The following is a 14,141-nucleotide window of genomic DNA, read 5'->3' on the forward strand; positions in this document are numbered from 1 at the left end:
AGTTATGTTAGAGTAGCTTTATTTGATTTCAAAAAGTTGCGAAACCAAACTACAGCGATCTTTGGAAGTCAACCAAAAAAAATCAAAAAGTATTACCATCTGACCACGAAAAAGCAGTGGTTGATATTATTGTTATCACAGGTTTGCAATCATTAGTATTTTAGTTCAATCAAATTCTTTAGGGTATATTCAACAGCACAGTATTTTATATAGGAGATTCAAAGTAGGATTGGATCGTAAATAATCACATTCTCGCCAAAGCGGTTTGATTTATTATTTCGTACAGTTTTGTTTGGAATTTTAAAACTGGTGTACGTTGCCGTTATATTTGTTGCTTCATTTGAAACACGTTTAGAATTGTGTTTTGAATATGTAAAGAGTATTTAGCACATACACATAATTTCGAATCAATTAGATTCATAATTTTGTCTGTTCTATAACATAAAGCTAAAAATTTTAAAACTAGAACTTACCCTCCCAGTAGCAGTTTGAACGGGTGTTCTTTTTAGTTTAAAATTCTTGTCTCCTTTCTTTATTGCACGTGTTAAAAATCGAAATTTAAATGAGAAATTATGTGCTCGCTTTTTTTACGAAAACACCTTTTACAAGTAATAGTAATAAATGCTTTGAAGGAAATGTATAATGAATAATAAAATGATAATCTATAATATGAATAATATAATAATATTAATAATATAAAATAATCTTGCATTGTTTTAAAATGTTTGGAATAAACTTTGAAATTAATTACAGTCACTGTGTTTATAATTGTGCTCATGACATTTACCGCAGAATTCTAATAGTTTAGTAATTTACCCTTACTTTGAAGTGCGCTAACAAAACTATCGCATAGTGTTTTGTAATCGTCACGATAATGATGAAGTCGTTAACCGAAATTGTATTCAATTCCGTTTTTCATTGAAACGCCAATCGATTGCGTGTGCATCATTTCAAATCGGTGCTCGGGTGAAAACGATGCTCACAATTTGCACGCAACGTTCCAAGGGTATCAGAAAACTGCGATTCAATGTAAAAGCTGTTTTAAGTTCTTTTGGGGTGTTCAAATAACAAATCCTTGGCAGGATTCATAGTCGTTTTGCAGAATTTTGACCGTCTTTTTCAACAGGCTTTTGTGTACAGCACAATTTCAGGTCCAGGATCTTGCACCATTAGAATAATGTTGTGCGCAATCTATCGTTATTTCGATTTAGGTCAATTATTTTAAAACTTTTCACTGAATAAGTTCATCGAATGAAAAAAATCTCTTCGTGTCTAAACTGTTCGTTCGCAGTGAGTCAGCCTCGAACACAATGCACATCTCTGGTTGGGTTCCGCATCACTTGTCGAGGGCAGCCAGTCTCTCAGTTGGTAACTGCCAAGTATTAATTAATACCTATTCGAAAATTAATAATCAGAAGAGAACTGACGCTAATAGGATTGTGTCGCTATTCCCGCCGTGAGCGAAAATTGAATACATTTTCGATTCAATAAAAGGAACTGCATTGGCAAGTTTTAAACATCGTGTTTCCATTGGCATCGGAAAAGAATGCCGCTTATTCAACGTTACGAAATAATCACTGGACGAACTTACTCCCACCATGTTGGTAGTATGTGTATATGTTTGGCAAACACCAGCTTTAAACACGCCCAGCCAGGCTCGCTACTTGCGGAGGTGTCAAAAATCGATAGCTATTTTGACTAATTTGTAAGATTTTGTAACATGAAACCCGTGTTGATACAGCGTGGAAAACCGCCGGCCCTGCCCTGTGATTTCCTTCCTTGGCGCACCGGGGTGCTGGAACTAATTTCTAACCCGGCTAATAATAATTTCAGAGCATAATTTTAGATTCCTCCCCTCTGGTTGGCCCCTTTTGTAAGCGGCGGCAGTCGGACCGGGGTTGGTTAAATATCAATTGGGGCTGTTTTTGCAGGTTATGGTTATATTATGGGGTTATGGTTATGTGATGTTAAACAAAAGCTATGGAAATTTTGGTTAGTATGGTATTCGGTTGGAGGATTTTGTGAATCTGTGGAATCGATGTTGGAGGATGTTAAAATTGGAAAAACATATCTGACTGCTTCGCATTGACATCGAATTATAATCGAAACTGATGAATTTTTCTAAATCGGATTAAAGGGCGAACACGAAATTATTGCGACACCGAAAATGTCATGCCAATTTTCTTATAATGTTTAAAATCAAACCAAAAATTTAGGGTAGTTTTATACATATATTTACTTCAAAAATCAAAAGAAAAGTTAATCGATGGAGCCTTGAGTGTAAAATTGAACGCATTTTAGCTTGATGCCCCCCATCAAAGTCTTTACAGTGTCATCCGGTACTAGTTTCTCAGTTTATTTCCATTTTTTTAACATATCCTTCTCGTCTTTGACTGTCTTCTTGCTCTTCCGAAGTTCCCGCTTCATCATTGCCCAGTACTGCTCCACCGGGCGCAGCTCAGAATTGGTCTCATACCACTCCAGGACACTTTTAGAATAGTGGCGTGATGCCAAATCTGGCCAAAATAGCGGAGCTTCGTCGTGCTGCTGCAAGAACGGCAAAAGGCGCTTCTCGAGGCACTCAGCTTGGTAGATCTCGCCATTTACTGTGCCCTTTGTCACGAAAGGCTCACTCCTCAGTCCGCAAGAGCAGATGGCCTGCCAAATGAGATATTTGGAGGCGAGCTTCGACATTTTCTTCTTCTTAAATTTGTCGTCCACATAGAACTTGCTCTTGCCGGTGAAAAACTCCAACCCCGGAATTTGCTTAAAATCGGCTTTTATATACGTTTCGTCGTCCATCACACAGCAGCCACATTTTGTCAGCATCTTCTCGTAGAGCTTCCGTGCCCGAGTTTTAGCCGTCGATTGTTGCCGCTCATCGCGGTTAGGGAAGTTCTGTACCATGTATGTATGTAGTCCAGCTCTCTTCTTTGCATTCTGGACGTAGCTCTGCGACATGCCGATCTTTTTAGCCAAATCACGGCTTTTTGTTCTCCGGTCCCGGTTTTCTTCCAGCTCTTTGGCCAGGCCCGTAGCCAGGATTTTGTTTCGGGAGGGGCTTAAAAAAAATTGCATAAAGCTTTTAATTCTGACAATTTGATATAGTCACTAGAAACTAAATTAAATTTTGAAAAGCTCATAATGAAATGAATTTCAAATCTAAGACAATCCTAAAAATATGTTCATTGTCACAAGAAAGGTTATAGTACTTACTCTCGTTACAACAAAGTATATTCTAGAGTTCACAGTGTTTATGCGCTAACCGAATATGACAATGCTTGACGGTTCTGGAAAACACAAGGTGTTCCAAGCTACATCTTTAAAAGGCGTAGAAGATGCTAAACCGAAATGAGTAGAAAAATATCCATAAAATGTTCGAACGAAGAGAATGTCGAAATTCGCACAAAATCTTCTGATTTAGCGAGCGATTTGTAGATGCCCAGAGACGGTTCAACTTCTATTTTCTTTGTCTTGCGTTCTGCGAGTATTACCAGTTCTATTTAAATGAAACTATTTTCAAGACTAGCCTTGGTCTGGTAGATTAGAGATTAGAGGATTTTTGGTGATCAATAGGATCAAAATATAAATTTAAATGATTAAATAAACTGAAGGAAACTGCCCACAATTTAATTTATTAAAGAAAATTGTCTACAAATCGAACGAAAACACTGATTACTAATATCTTCTAATTTTCCTTCAAGTCGCCAGTCGCCGTGCATATTTCGTTCACCGTGCTGTTTCAAAATCACGAAATTTAAAGAACTAGCTCCTTGAATCTATCGGAGAGATCCAGATCCCAAATCCTCTCGTTTCATCGTTTTATTGAAACATTCCAACTAAAGTTGAATCAAAATTTTAAATACATGGTAAGTTGATCATATAACGTGCACTGGTGCCAAACAAACTACTTATTCTCGTTTTGTTGCTAATAGTTTTATATTATTTCTAAATTGTGACGTATTTAGATAGGTATTTTTACGGTGACTATGAGAGCGGTTTTCATTTTGATAAAAAACAGAGTTGGAAGTCACGTCAAATCCACCTAAACGCACGGTAACTGGTGACTTGACGGTACGTGAAATTTGTTAAATGTATTACCAAAATAACTAGAATGTTTATCTTCTGACGTCGCAAAAAGCAGAAGCAAAAAAAATTGCTACGCTTTAGCAGGCTATAGGCACCAGTGAATCAAGCTAGCTATTGTTCTATATCAGTGCACATACAAATTGTATCGTTGCTCCTGGCTGCAGAGTGAAATGAGTTTGCCAAATGAAGCAAAAGTGTCTGTGCTACGGGATAACACGAACAGTTCAGGAAGTGAAACAATTAGTTAAAGTGAAAATTGAGCTTAATCTCGCTGAAGTTACCTACATTCAGCTACATCACGTAAAAAACTGTGTTTTGATCACGTTTAGAAGCTTAGCACAGGCCGAAAACTATGCATATGGAAAACGACATGGTGGACGTGCGTATCCATGATTTGGCCCCGCGCACGAAGGAAGATTTCATCAAACGAATCATGTCGCAAATGGAGAAGTTGAATCTATTACGAATGATACCTAGAAATTTTTTTTCACCGGCATTCCCAACGGCGTTCGTATTGTGAGAATGCGAGTGACTAAACCAATACCTTCTTACATGACTATCGAATGCAAATCACCGAAGGATGGCGTGACCTATAAGCAAACAACGCTAATCACATATCCCGGGCAGACCCCAACATGCCAATTCTGTAACTATACAGCCTACTACGGAAAAACATGCGCCGAAGCAACTAGTCAAAACTCATCTACTACAGCCAACTCTAACTAGCAGTCACCGATACCTTCAGATAAACCTAAAACAACGATCCAATTACCCAATAATGCAGGTACAACGACCACGACAACCGCTCCCAAACCAACAACTAGCATCGCCAATAAAGAAGCAAATACCGATGAAGACGGATATACAACAGCGACCCATAAGAACAAGAAACAAATAAGAACCTCTGATCGTGAACAGCAAGAAAGCAGTACCGATGACGACATGGACGGGAACGATAACGCGAGAGAAGGCAGACTGAATGACCCCCAAGCGGCCTCACCACCAAGGAAAAAGATCTCAACACGCAGCAGCAAACTGCGTCAACAAGATCTGGCAGACCGACATTCTTAGATTTTTTTTTAATTTTTACTTATTGACCCACGGCTCAGTTGTGCTAACGCATTGAGCCGTTTCAAATAAAACTTTAGATTGGAAAAAAGAACTAGATATTATTAATATGAACAAGCTCAATAATTTCAGCATCTTTTTATTCCGACACATGGACGGGTATACATCGCACTTACTTCACCTCTGCCGAAGAGTAACGTAAGGCCAACTTTCTTTGATGATTTCTGTTGTTCTGTAGTTGAGTGCCCAGAAAATATAGAACAGCTGCTCTTGGGTCGATTTCAATTTATTTATTATTTTCTCTCTTTTTCTTCGTGATCTCTGCTCATCTCTCTCATTTTATTTCATAACGAACACAAATAAAACGAAAACATGAAATCGAAACATTAATCCCAACTTATTGACTGTAGACTCAACTAGTTACAACATTTTAGTCGCTCTTCGTGATAGGCTACTGATGTTTGTTCACTTTATCGTCACGTCGTTTTTAGACTTACATGGACATTAATTGGAAACCATCGAAAGAAACAGAAATGCTACTGCTTACAACATTAAGTTTATTATGATTGATTGACTAATATGTGGTTTAGCATCAATTGACATCCGTTGAAAAGTAAGGATAAAATTACAACAGATAGTCCTACCGCTACTATGTACGTTTCTGTATGTCAAAAACATTAGTAATATACGACGGTATACAATTCGTGGGTTGATGAACACCTCAGAAAAACCACTGTTTTACCACTTTTTGGCTTGTTTATTTTTTGGTGTTTTTCTTGCTTATTGTTCGATTGTTTAAAATATCACTAATTTGCGGACTAATAATGTTTAAATACGGAACGCATTCTCCGCATAAAATGAAATTGAGTGTCAACCGAAATACTTTACTATTGCATTAAAATGACGCGAAAACAAAAACTGTCTTCTCGACTATATTGTCATCAACTAACGGAAATGTTTTTGTCTAGCACGCTTGAGTGAGATGCCTGATGTTTCTACTAAGTGTACAGTGCACTAACCTATTACAGAAATTCAATTTGCTTATGCTTTAACTAACTTTATTCTGGCTAATATATAACATGATATCTGAGTTTTGTTAGACACAACCACTAGCGATAAAGTTCTCATTTTGGGACAGTTTTTGAGCTCACTTTTCTATAAAACTTCTGCATTTTATTATATATTTCGTTTATTTTATTCGGTTCAATGCATTAGCTAAATGAAGCCTTGTGTCTTCAATATATTTCCATGAAAGTGATAAAACGTAAATGGTTGTCCTACAGATATCGTGCGAACAACTAGCGATTGCGTGTGGAGAACTATTTACTAGGCTGGGAAATATTTTTCCTAACCAACAGTGTCGCGGTGGTTGTTCATTTCTATCTCGTACACTTCCTTATCATCATAGTGGTTACTGCCACGTCCATGTTCGCGAATTTCTGACGGGTCACGAGTGTCGACTTCCTCAATGATGGTGCCGACCATTAATTTTGAGATACTAGACGCAGTTTTTGCCGTCAATATTATCCGAACAGCAGCCAAAATTTGGCAAATGTTTGTTTTTCAGGAAATGGTTTTGGAGACTATGTATATGCAAAGATATAATGTGTAAAATAATACTATCGCATTCAGTTTTTACGTGCAGGGTCAGGTTGGAGGAAATATGTCTGTTCACCTAGATTTTCACCACAAAAACACCATTTAATATATAGGGAATTACTTCCTAGATGTGTCCTTTATAATAAATACCATTTTTTTTCAAATGTGACAGGAATCTTTTAATAGCCACGGTGCAAGTAAGTGGTATCAGATCTTGTAGCCGAGCAATGATTTTCTCATCGTCCATATATATGAGGATCAACCACATGTTTCAAGTTGTTATGCAAAATGACTGGTTTCGCTGGGTTAATTTGTTAAATGGCATCAGTACTGAACGCCTGACAAGGTTAAACTCGTTAAAGGCGATGTTCGTAAGCATAACCTCCATATTCACCTTCAGCAAATATTTCACATCATGAATGTTGCTCCAACCAAATACGGAGGCTATTGACTTCAGGTCTTTTCGCATAAGATCGATCTTATGCGAAAAGACCGGAAGTCAATAGCCTCCGTATTTGGCTGGAGCACTATTTCTTGCTTCTGCGACTCAATCATTCGACAGATCCCCACAGCAAGAATTAAAGTAACAATTTCTTTTGTTCTTCCGACGAGTCACACAACATGAAGGGAACTGTTTTATCACACTCAGCATACTGAGTAGATATCCTGACCGCTGTCTTCGGTGGTTCGAAATAGCAATCTTCCTCACAATTCTCGCATTAATTTGTTGAAACCAAACAAGATACATTTTGTTTAAGAGTCACCGAAAAACAGGTTGTTTCTTAAATTTATTTTTGAAAATTTTCGGGGGGGGGGCTTTAGCCCCCTAGCCCCCCCTCTGGCTACGTGCCTGTCTTTGGCCGTGGTCCAACGTCAACCGCTCCTGGAACCGCTTCAACACTCTAGAGACGGTTGAATGGTGAATGCTCAACATTTTTCCCAACTGCCGGTGCGACAGGTCAGGAAATTCCAGGTGTTTGGAAAGAATTTGTTCTTTCGACTCGCGTTGGTTCACCTCCATTTTCGTTGAATCGAAAAACACGACTTCGAGTTTGACAGCATGTAAACAATACACATCAATGAGAAAGTGTGCAAAATTTGGTTGATTTTTACCCAATGGTAAAAAAGTTATGCCCTGTTGAATGTGTCGCAATAATTTCGTGTTCGCCTTTTATATCAAATGGCTTATACATGTTAATTTCAGAAATAATTCATTAACTCGTAAAACTAAGGAGATCGGGGCTAGATTGCAATATGAATAAATTGGTTGAACATTTTTTTCTCCCTGTGCAACTTCAGCTAGTCCAGATCGATGACGAAGTAGCAGCCAGGGGTGGTCGCACAAGCTCAAACTGAAGCTTAAGCGTTATTCTAATAATAATTATAATTAAATTTAAGTTATTTACTTTCCGTATCTATCATAAATACTGCAGCAGGTCCCTTAAAAGAAACATCGTTCCACTGGGTGCTCGATGCACTTATTTTCTTTGTATTCCAACTCTAAAATCTTACTGTTACTTTCACGTATACTTTTTTTTGTTTTTTTTTTTTCGTTCACAGCGTCTTCGTGAATAGTTTTTTCTTGCTTTTTTTGTTGCCGTTTTTTGCTGAGACCTGGATATGCCCACTACCAGGGGGCTCTCTGTGCGAGCCTTTTGGTGTGGGGGTGAGAGGTGTGCGTACAAAAAGACTAATATTCCAAATTTTCTTCACTCGTTTCGCCGAATATTTGCCGGTGGATATCGCAAACCATTTGAAATCTATAAGAAAACAATCAAAATTCTCTTCAGCCATAGGGTCTGATCATTAAACTATTCAGTTGAATGTAGCTTTTAAATGGTTTACAATAGCACTTTGATGTCAAAGGGAAAGTTACAGGAAATTTTGTGGGTCTTTTGAAAAATCTTTTGTTATTGAAGGAGAAACGTGGATAACTTATGAAAGAGCCGTAATAAAACAAAGCAATTGCTTTGTTAAAATAAATTTTAAAATATGGTGTCTACAATTATACAAAAAAAGAAATTGTATTTTTAACAGCAAATAGTATGAATTGTAAAAATATGTCAAAAGTTGTCGCTAGGAAACCTTTTTTATTGAAAGTTTTTTCATGATCCAAATACACATTTTATGATGGGGTAAAGCGAATAACTTTTAAAAGGAGCAAATTGAACGAATTAACTTTTTTTGTTGGAGCGAAATTACAAATATCTCGAAAACTGTTGTATTTTGGAAGATTTTTGCTGAATACATTTTAATTTAAATATTTAAATATTTTTAAAATTTAATATGATATACTGTAATAAAATTATTAAAGTTATTGTTAGAAAAGCTTTTTTACCGATCAGTTCTTCATCATACAATCACAAACAAAATGTTTCTTTTTCCTTTAGGTTTTTGTTGGCAAAATTCATAAAAAATTGAAAAAATGGGTTTCTTTGTAATTAAAATTTATATCACAAATTTTTGTTCTTGTGAATAATGATGCATTTTTTGTGCATATTTTCTCGTACAAAAATATTGTAAGTCGTTCGCTGTTTAAAGTACAGTAATCGAAAAAAATGAAATTAATGCAGTAGAAATGTGCACGCCCTTTTAAAAAATTGCTCGTGAGTAAAAAAAATCATACTGACTGTGAAAAATGTTTAGTCTTCCATGCCGGTGAAACGTGTAGAATTCCATCGGAATCAAAGATGGTCGGCCACAATTTTGAAGATTTTCGGACGAATCTTCATGGAATTCTTCAATTCCTTGCAAAGTAAAGATTCCTTTCCATGAATATAGGAATATAATTGAACACTTCGAAAACGCATTGAAATCTATCCAGAAAATGGATTTTTTTTTCAGAAGCACATGAAAATTCATACTATGTTGCGTTTCGGCTTCGCCTCATCAGAAACAGACACTAATTTATTGTCGGAATAGATTGTGCCCTCCTGTACAAAGACTGGTTTTTACCAACAAATTTTCACCCTAGTGAGAAATTTTGGTTTTTACCAAATTTTCCTCCTTAGGGTGAAATATAGCATAGTGCATTCGCATAGGCCTGCTAAGCCAAGACAAGTTTCGGCTTCACTGTGTCTCATCGGCATAAACAGAACTTCTGCTCGAACGCGACAGCACGTTTGATCAGTCGTTCGATTGAAACACATAGTGTGTTTTAGTTTTAAGGGATTTGCGTCAAGCCGGCGCTAATCTATTCCGACAATAAGTTAGTGCCGGTTTCTGATGAGGCGAAGCCGAAACGCAACATAGTATGAAATAAGGATTTGTGCCCTCCTGTACAAAGACTGGTTTTTACCAACAAATTTTCACACTAGTGAGAAATTTTGGTTTTAACCAAATTTTCCTCCTTAGGGTGAAATATAGTATAGTACATGAAAATTGTTGCATTTTTTTCGTGTGACTGGAAAACTAGGAGCGTTCATTTCTTTGCTCTGACAATACACACAGCTAGTCTGATTTTATATCAACCCTAAGCGTACTCGTGCGTCTTCACGACAGTGCTTACATCAATTACAATAACTGCAAAGCTTAAGCCAAATTGGTTGCGATCAACTAGTACCGATTTTAGGACTTCTGCAAAATTTCTCGATTATTACATTTAAGTTTGCTGAGTTAAAGTATTCTTCACATGACAAGCAGGCCTTAAACTTCCTACTGCAAAAATCACTTAACTGTGAAAGCATATTATTTCTTAATAATAATTAACCGAAACATGTAAACAATAGGGATGAAAAGTGATTACTTGTAGCTGAGAACCTAATACACTAAATTAGAAATGTAATGCAAACAAAACAATATAATCGAACAAAAAATAACATATAAAAAAGTTAAAGTATTCTTCGTGCAAAATATATTTCGGCTTGTGGTGCATGGCAGGTCAACGTTCAATGACGATAATTGCTTGTCAACTCAAACATTAACTCAAACATATCTTCGTTCAAGTCCAATGAAATATTGCCATCAGCATTGTCTCCCAGATTGATTTTCACTACAAAGATTTGGTTATGAGCATAAAATCATCCATATTTATTTCACCGAACTGTCAGTCACACTCGAGATGCACTGAATTTCTTTAATGGAGACTCAAAGTATTTCATTGTTAACAAAGTACCATGCGCTACTATCTACTCGATCTCATTTGATGGTAACGCGTGGTATTTTGTGCAAAACATTCGGTTGATAGCTGAATAAATTTAATACATATAAAATTGTATATTGTTACAATTTCAAGTTCCGCGTACCATTTTAATTGGAAAAGTTGTGCGAATGTGACATTATCACACCAGCACCCGGTGATACACCAGTGAACTCTCTTTATTTAAAATTAATAGAAATGAATTCAAACTACTTGTATCATTTAGAAAATTGACAAAATGGGCAGTACTGCGCTTCTCTAGGATTGAAGGCGGATGACGATGCATCTTTCCAATCGCGGATCGTTGATATGAAATTGAGTATTCCGCTATTGTTTCAGTGTGAGTGGATTTATAATTTTACAGGTGTCATCGTTCAATATTATCCCTTGCGGTTATATGATTTCGTGTAAGAAGCTTGATTGAGTATTTTGTCGTTTGAGGTTATTTTCTTGTAGGAGGCTGATTCGCTCACTACCTATTTATATGGGGAGTAAGCTGAACAGAACTTTTACCTACAACAAAAAAAGGTCTGAACAATCTCACCTGATACAAGCACCGGAAGGAAAACTCGCGCTGACTGATGATCGCATTGTGGCATCCCTGAACCAGAACTCGTGCCCACGCCGCCATGTCCCGATTCGTCTCGGCACGCAGCCAGTGGCTGATGACTCCCCGGGTCGTACCGCACCGGACGCAGAACACGCTGGACTGGGGACTCTGTTGAGCGGAAGCAATGTTCATCTAGTTCAGTGGTTGTAGCAAAACATGCGGATGGGAGGGAAATCGTATCGAGCACCACTTTCGAACAGGCGACAAATACTTACAGAGTTGGATCCAACTGTGGTAGTGTTTCCAGCGCCGGCTAAACGCGTCGTTACCAGGGCGCTGCTTTCGAATGGCCGGCTCCACGCCTCGACGGACCAAGGAGCGCTTTCGTATAGTCTGTGAAAGGTAAACGAAATATGTTCAGTTTTTCAATAGTGAAAAATCTTTGGTTGTCACATTCAGTGGAACGATTCTGTGTAATACTTCTAGTCGGAATGACAAGTGGCAAGTTTTTTTGTCAAACAATTTATGTTATGTTTATGGTTTCCAAATACCAATCAGAACAAAAGTGACTCTGAACTATAAGAACCCAAAGCCTACAACGAATTGCGTTTAGTCCATTCCGAAGCGACCTGCAAGTCTGCTTCAATCAATTCATGCATTCCATTTGCTTCAGACCAATCTTCAACAGTTCGAATCTATTAGGAGATTGTCTCAAAGCTAAATCGGTTTCCCAGATTGAAGAAAGTAACCATATCACCCGAGTCGACTTTTTGAACATTCAGGTCAGGTCTGAGGAAAATTCCGAAACAAGTTTGGCATTTAGCATCTAGCTATATTTAGCGATTTAAGTGTGTGATGTATAATCAAATATGCAAATATATTCACACCCTTCTGCTGCTGTGGTGAAGTGACTGTGAAATCTTATCAGCAACATTTGGAACGAGTGGCAGTAATCAGGGTTTTCGGCTGTCGAATCGGATGCGGAAGCGTTGGAAAGTTCGGATCAGGTTGAAAGTGGTTGTGATTTACCAAACCTGATCCTGATTTAAATCCGTTGCCGGTCGGAAGTGAAGAGGGAATCAGATGAGTGGCAATTGAAAATTTACCAATTCACGTAACGTAGACAGTGGCGGACGTTTGATAGGAGGCGGATCCAGTGTTACAAGTGTTTTTTGCTCTTTCTCGTCTAGAGAGTTGTTGTTATAAAGAATCAATTTATGTAAATCATTGAATATGATATTTACTGTTGTCCGCTTTTGGAAAAAATGTACAATTTACTCTTTTTTGATAATTTTTTAGGCTGTCTTGGAATGCTTTTGATAACTTTTTTTGCAATTTCAGGGGTTGAATTTTGTTTATTTGCAAGTACTACTTTCCTGTCATTTGTCCCAAATTGGAAAAGGCAATATCGAATTTAACTGTTAATTGTAGCTCACTTGGCATCTCAGAAATCATTTCCAAATCAGTTTTTTTTCAACTGACCTGCCAAAACTGATCCCATGATTTTGTTCGCAACTGTAGGTATCGGTTGTGGATTGACCGCCCGAGCGTAAATGATTGTACGGTCAGATCTGACCAGCTCTCAAATTTGGATCGTATGGATTGGACAGTGCACCGCGGATGGGAATTGCCAGGCAATGGCGACACGAAAGTACCTACTTGATGTGGTTTATTTGTGCTACTCAGCGGAAGTGCAACATTGTTCACAACGGGTAACAGAAATAACAAAGGTCGTAAAGCAATTTAATTTCTAGTTGTAAATTTGTTTTTATGCGAAAATTTAATATGAAAATAATTATCAATTAACCAACGAGTGATCGTTAACGGAAATTAAAATACAATTAACGAATGTTGTTTTATATTCATCGCGCTTCTATTCATTAATATAAACCATTGGTGGATTATCTGTAACTGCTACATACCAAGAGACACATGTCCAACGAAGAGTTCTACAGTGCATCGTGAATTTTGAATAGAATATTTTTCTTTTCACTTCCAATTAAAGAGGTGAATAATGAGCAAAAATCAATAATAAATTATAGACAGCGCCGCCGAGAGGGGGGTGGGGACGGGGTGTTTCCCCCCGGGCCCGGAGTTTTGAAGAGGGCCCGGATTTTTAACGGAAACTAAAATTTTGACCAACACTTTAAAAAAAAATCAATATCTCATTGCATATTTGATATCAAATATATGTATTTGTACCCAATTAGAAGATCAGACCAGGGCGTGCATAGCGTAGTTGGTACATCGACTGCCATGTACGCAGCTCATTTGGGTTCGATTCCTAACCTCGCACATAGGAATGGAGAATTTTTTAATGGAAATTTTCTAACTTGAATGAAGAAGTGAATGGCCCTAAGATTAAAATTTCTATAATCGGAAAAAAAAATTAGATCAGACTTGTTAGGGGTAAAAAATTAATGATTTAATTAGAAGTCATGAGGTTGTCTTCAAATTTCGTCAATATGAAATCGATTTTTTTGATTTATTGTCATGTCTTCGCAACTGCTGGGTAATTATCAAAAGTAATTAGAAATAAAAAGAAAACTTTCCAACCTCCTATTTAGGGTTGCCACACCGGTTTTTTGAGGCGAATTCCGGGTCTTTGTTCATGTAATTCGGATTTCGCCCGAATGAATCCAATGGATTATTTTGCAATTTTTTCTTCATCAGGAACTCTCAGCATAATTTTATAAA

General features: G+C 37.3%; 1 protein-coding gene across 4 annotated transcripts in view; it reads right to left on the reverse strand.

Annotated features, from left to right (window-relative positions):
- The window catches only part of LOC131688646 (beta-1-syntrophin), an 856,448-nt gene that overhangs the window by 16,815 nt on the left and 825,492 nt on the right, over nt 1-14,141 (reverse strand). For 3 of the 4 annotated variants that reach the window (XM_058973057.1, XM_058973058.1, XM_058973059.1), the window contains 2 exons: nt 11,720-11,837; nt 11,439-11,636 (listed from right to left, as the gene is read on the reverse strand). In XM_058973057.1, coding sequence (XP_058829040.1) covers nt 11,439-11,636; nt 11,720-11,837 — 316 coding nt within the window. The remainder of the gene's footprint in view (nt 1-11,438; nt 11,637-11,719; nt 11,838-14,141) is intronic. The other variant, XM_058973060.1, reaches the window with a different exon arrangement.

This window comes from Topomyia yanbarensis, chromosome 3 (assembly GCF_030247195.1).
Source record: "Topomyia yanbarensis strain Yona2022 chromosome 3, ASM3024719v1, whole genome shotgun sequence".
NCBI classification, from domain to species: Eukaryota; Metazoa; Arthropoda; class Insecta; order Diptera; family Culicidae; genus Topomyia; species Topomyia yanbarensis.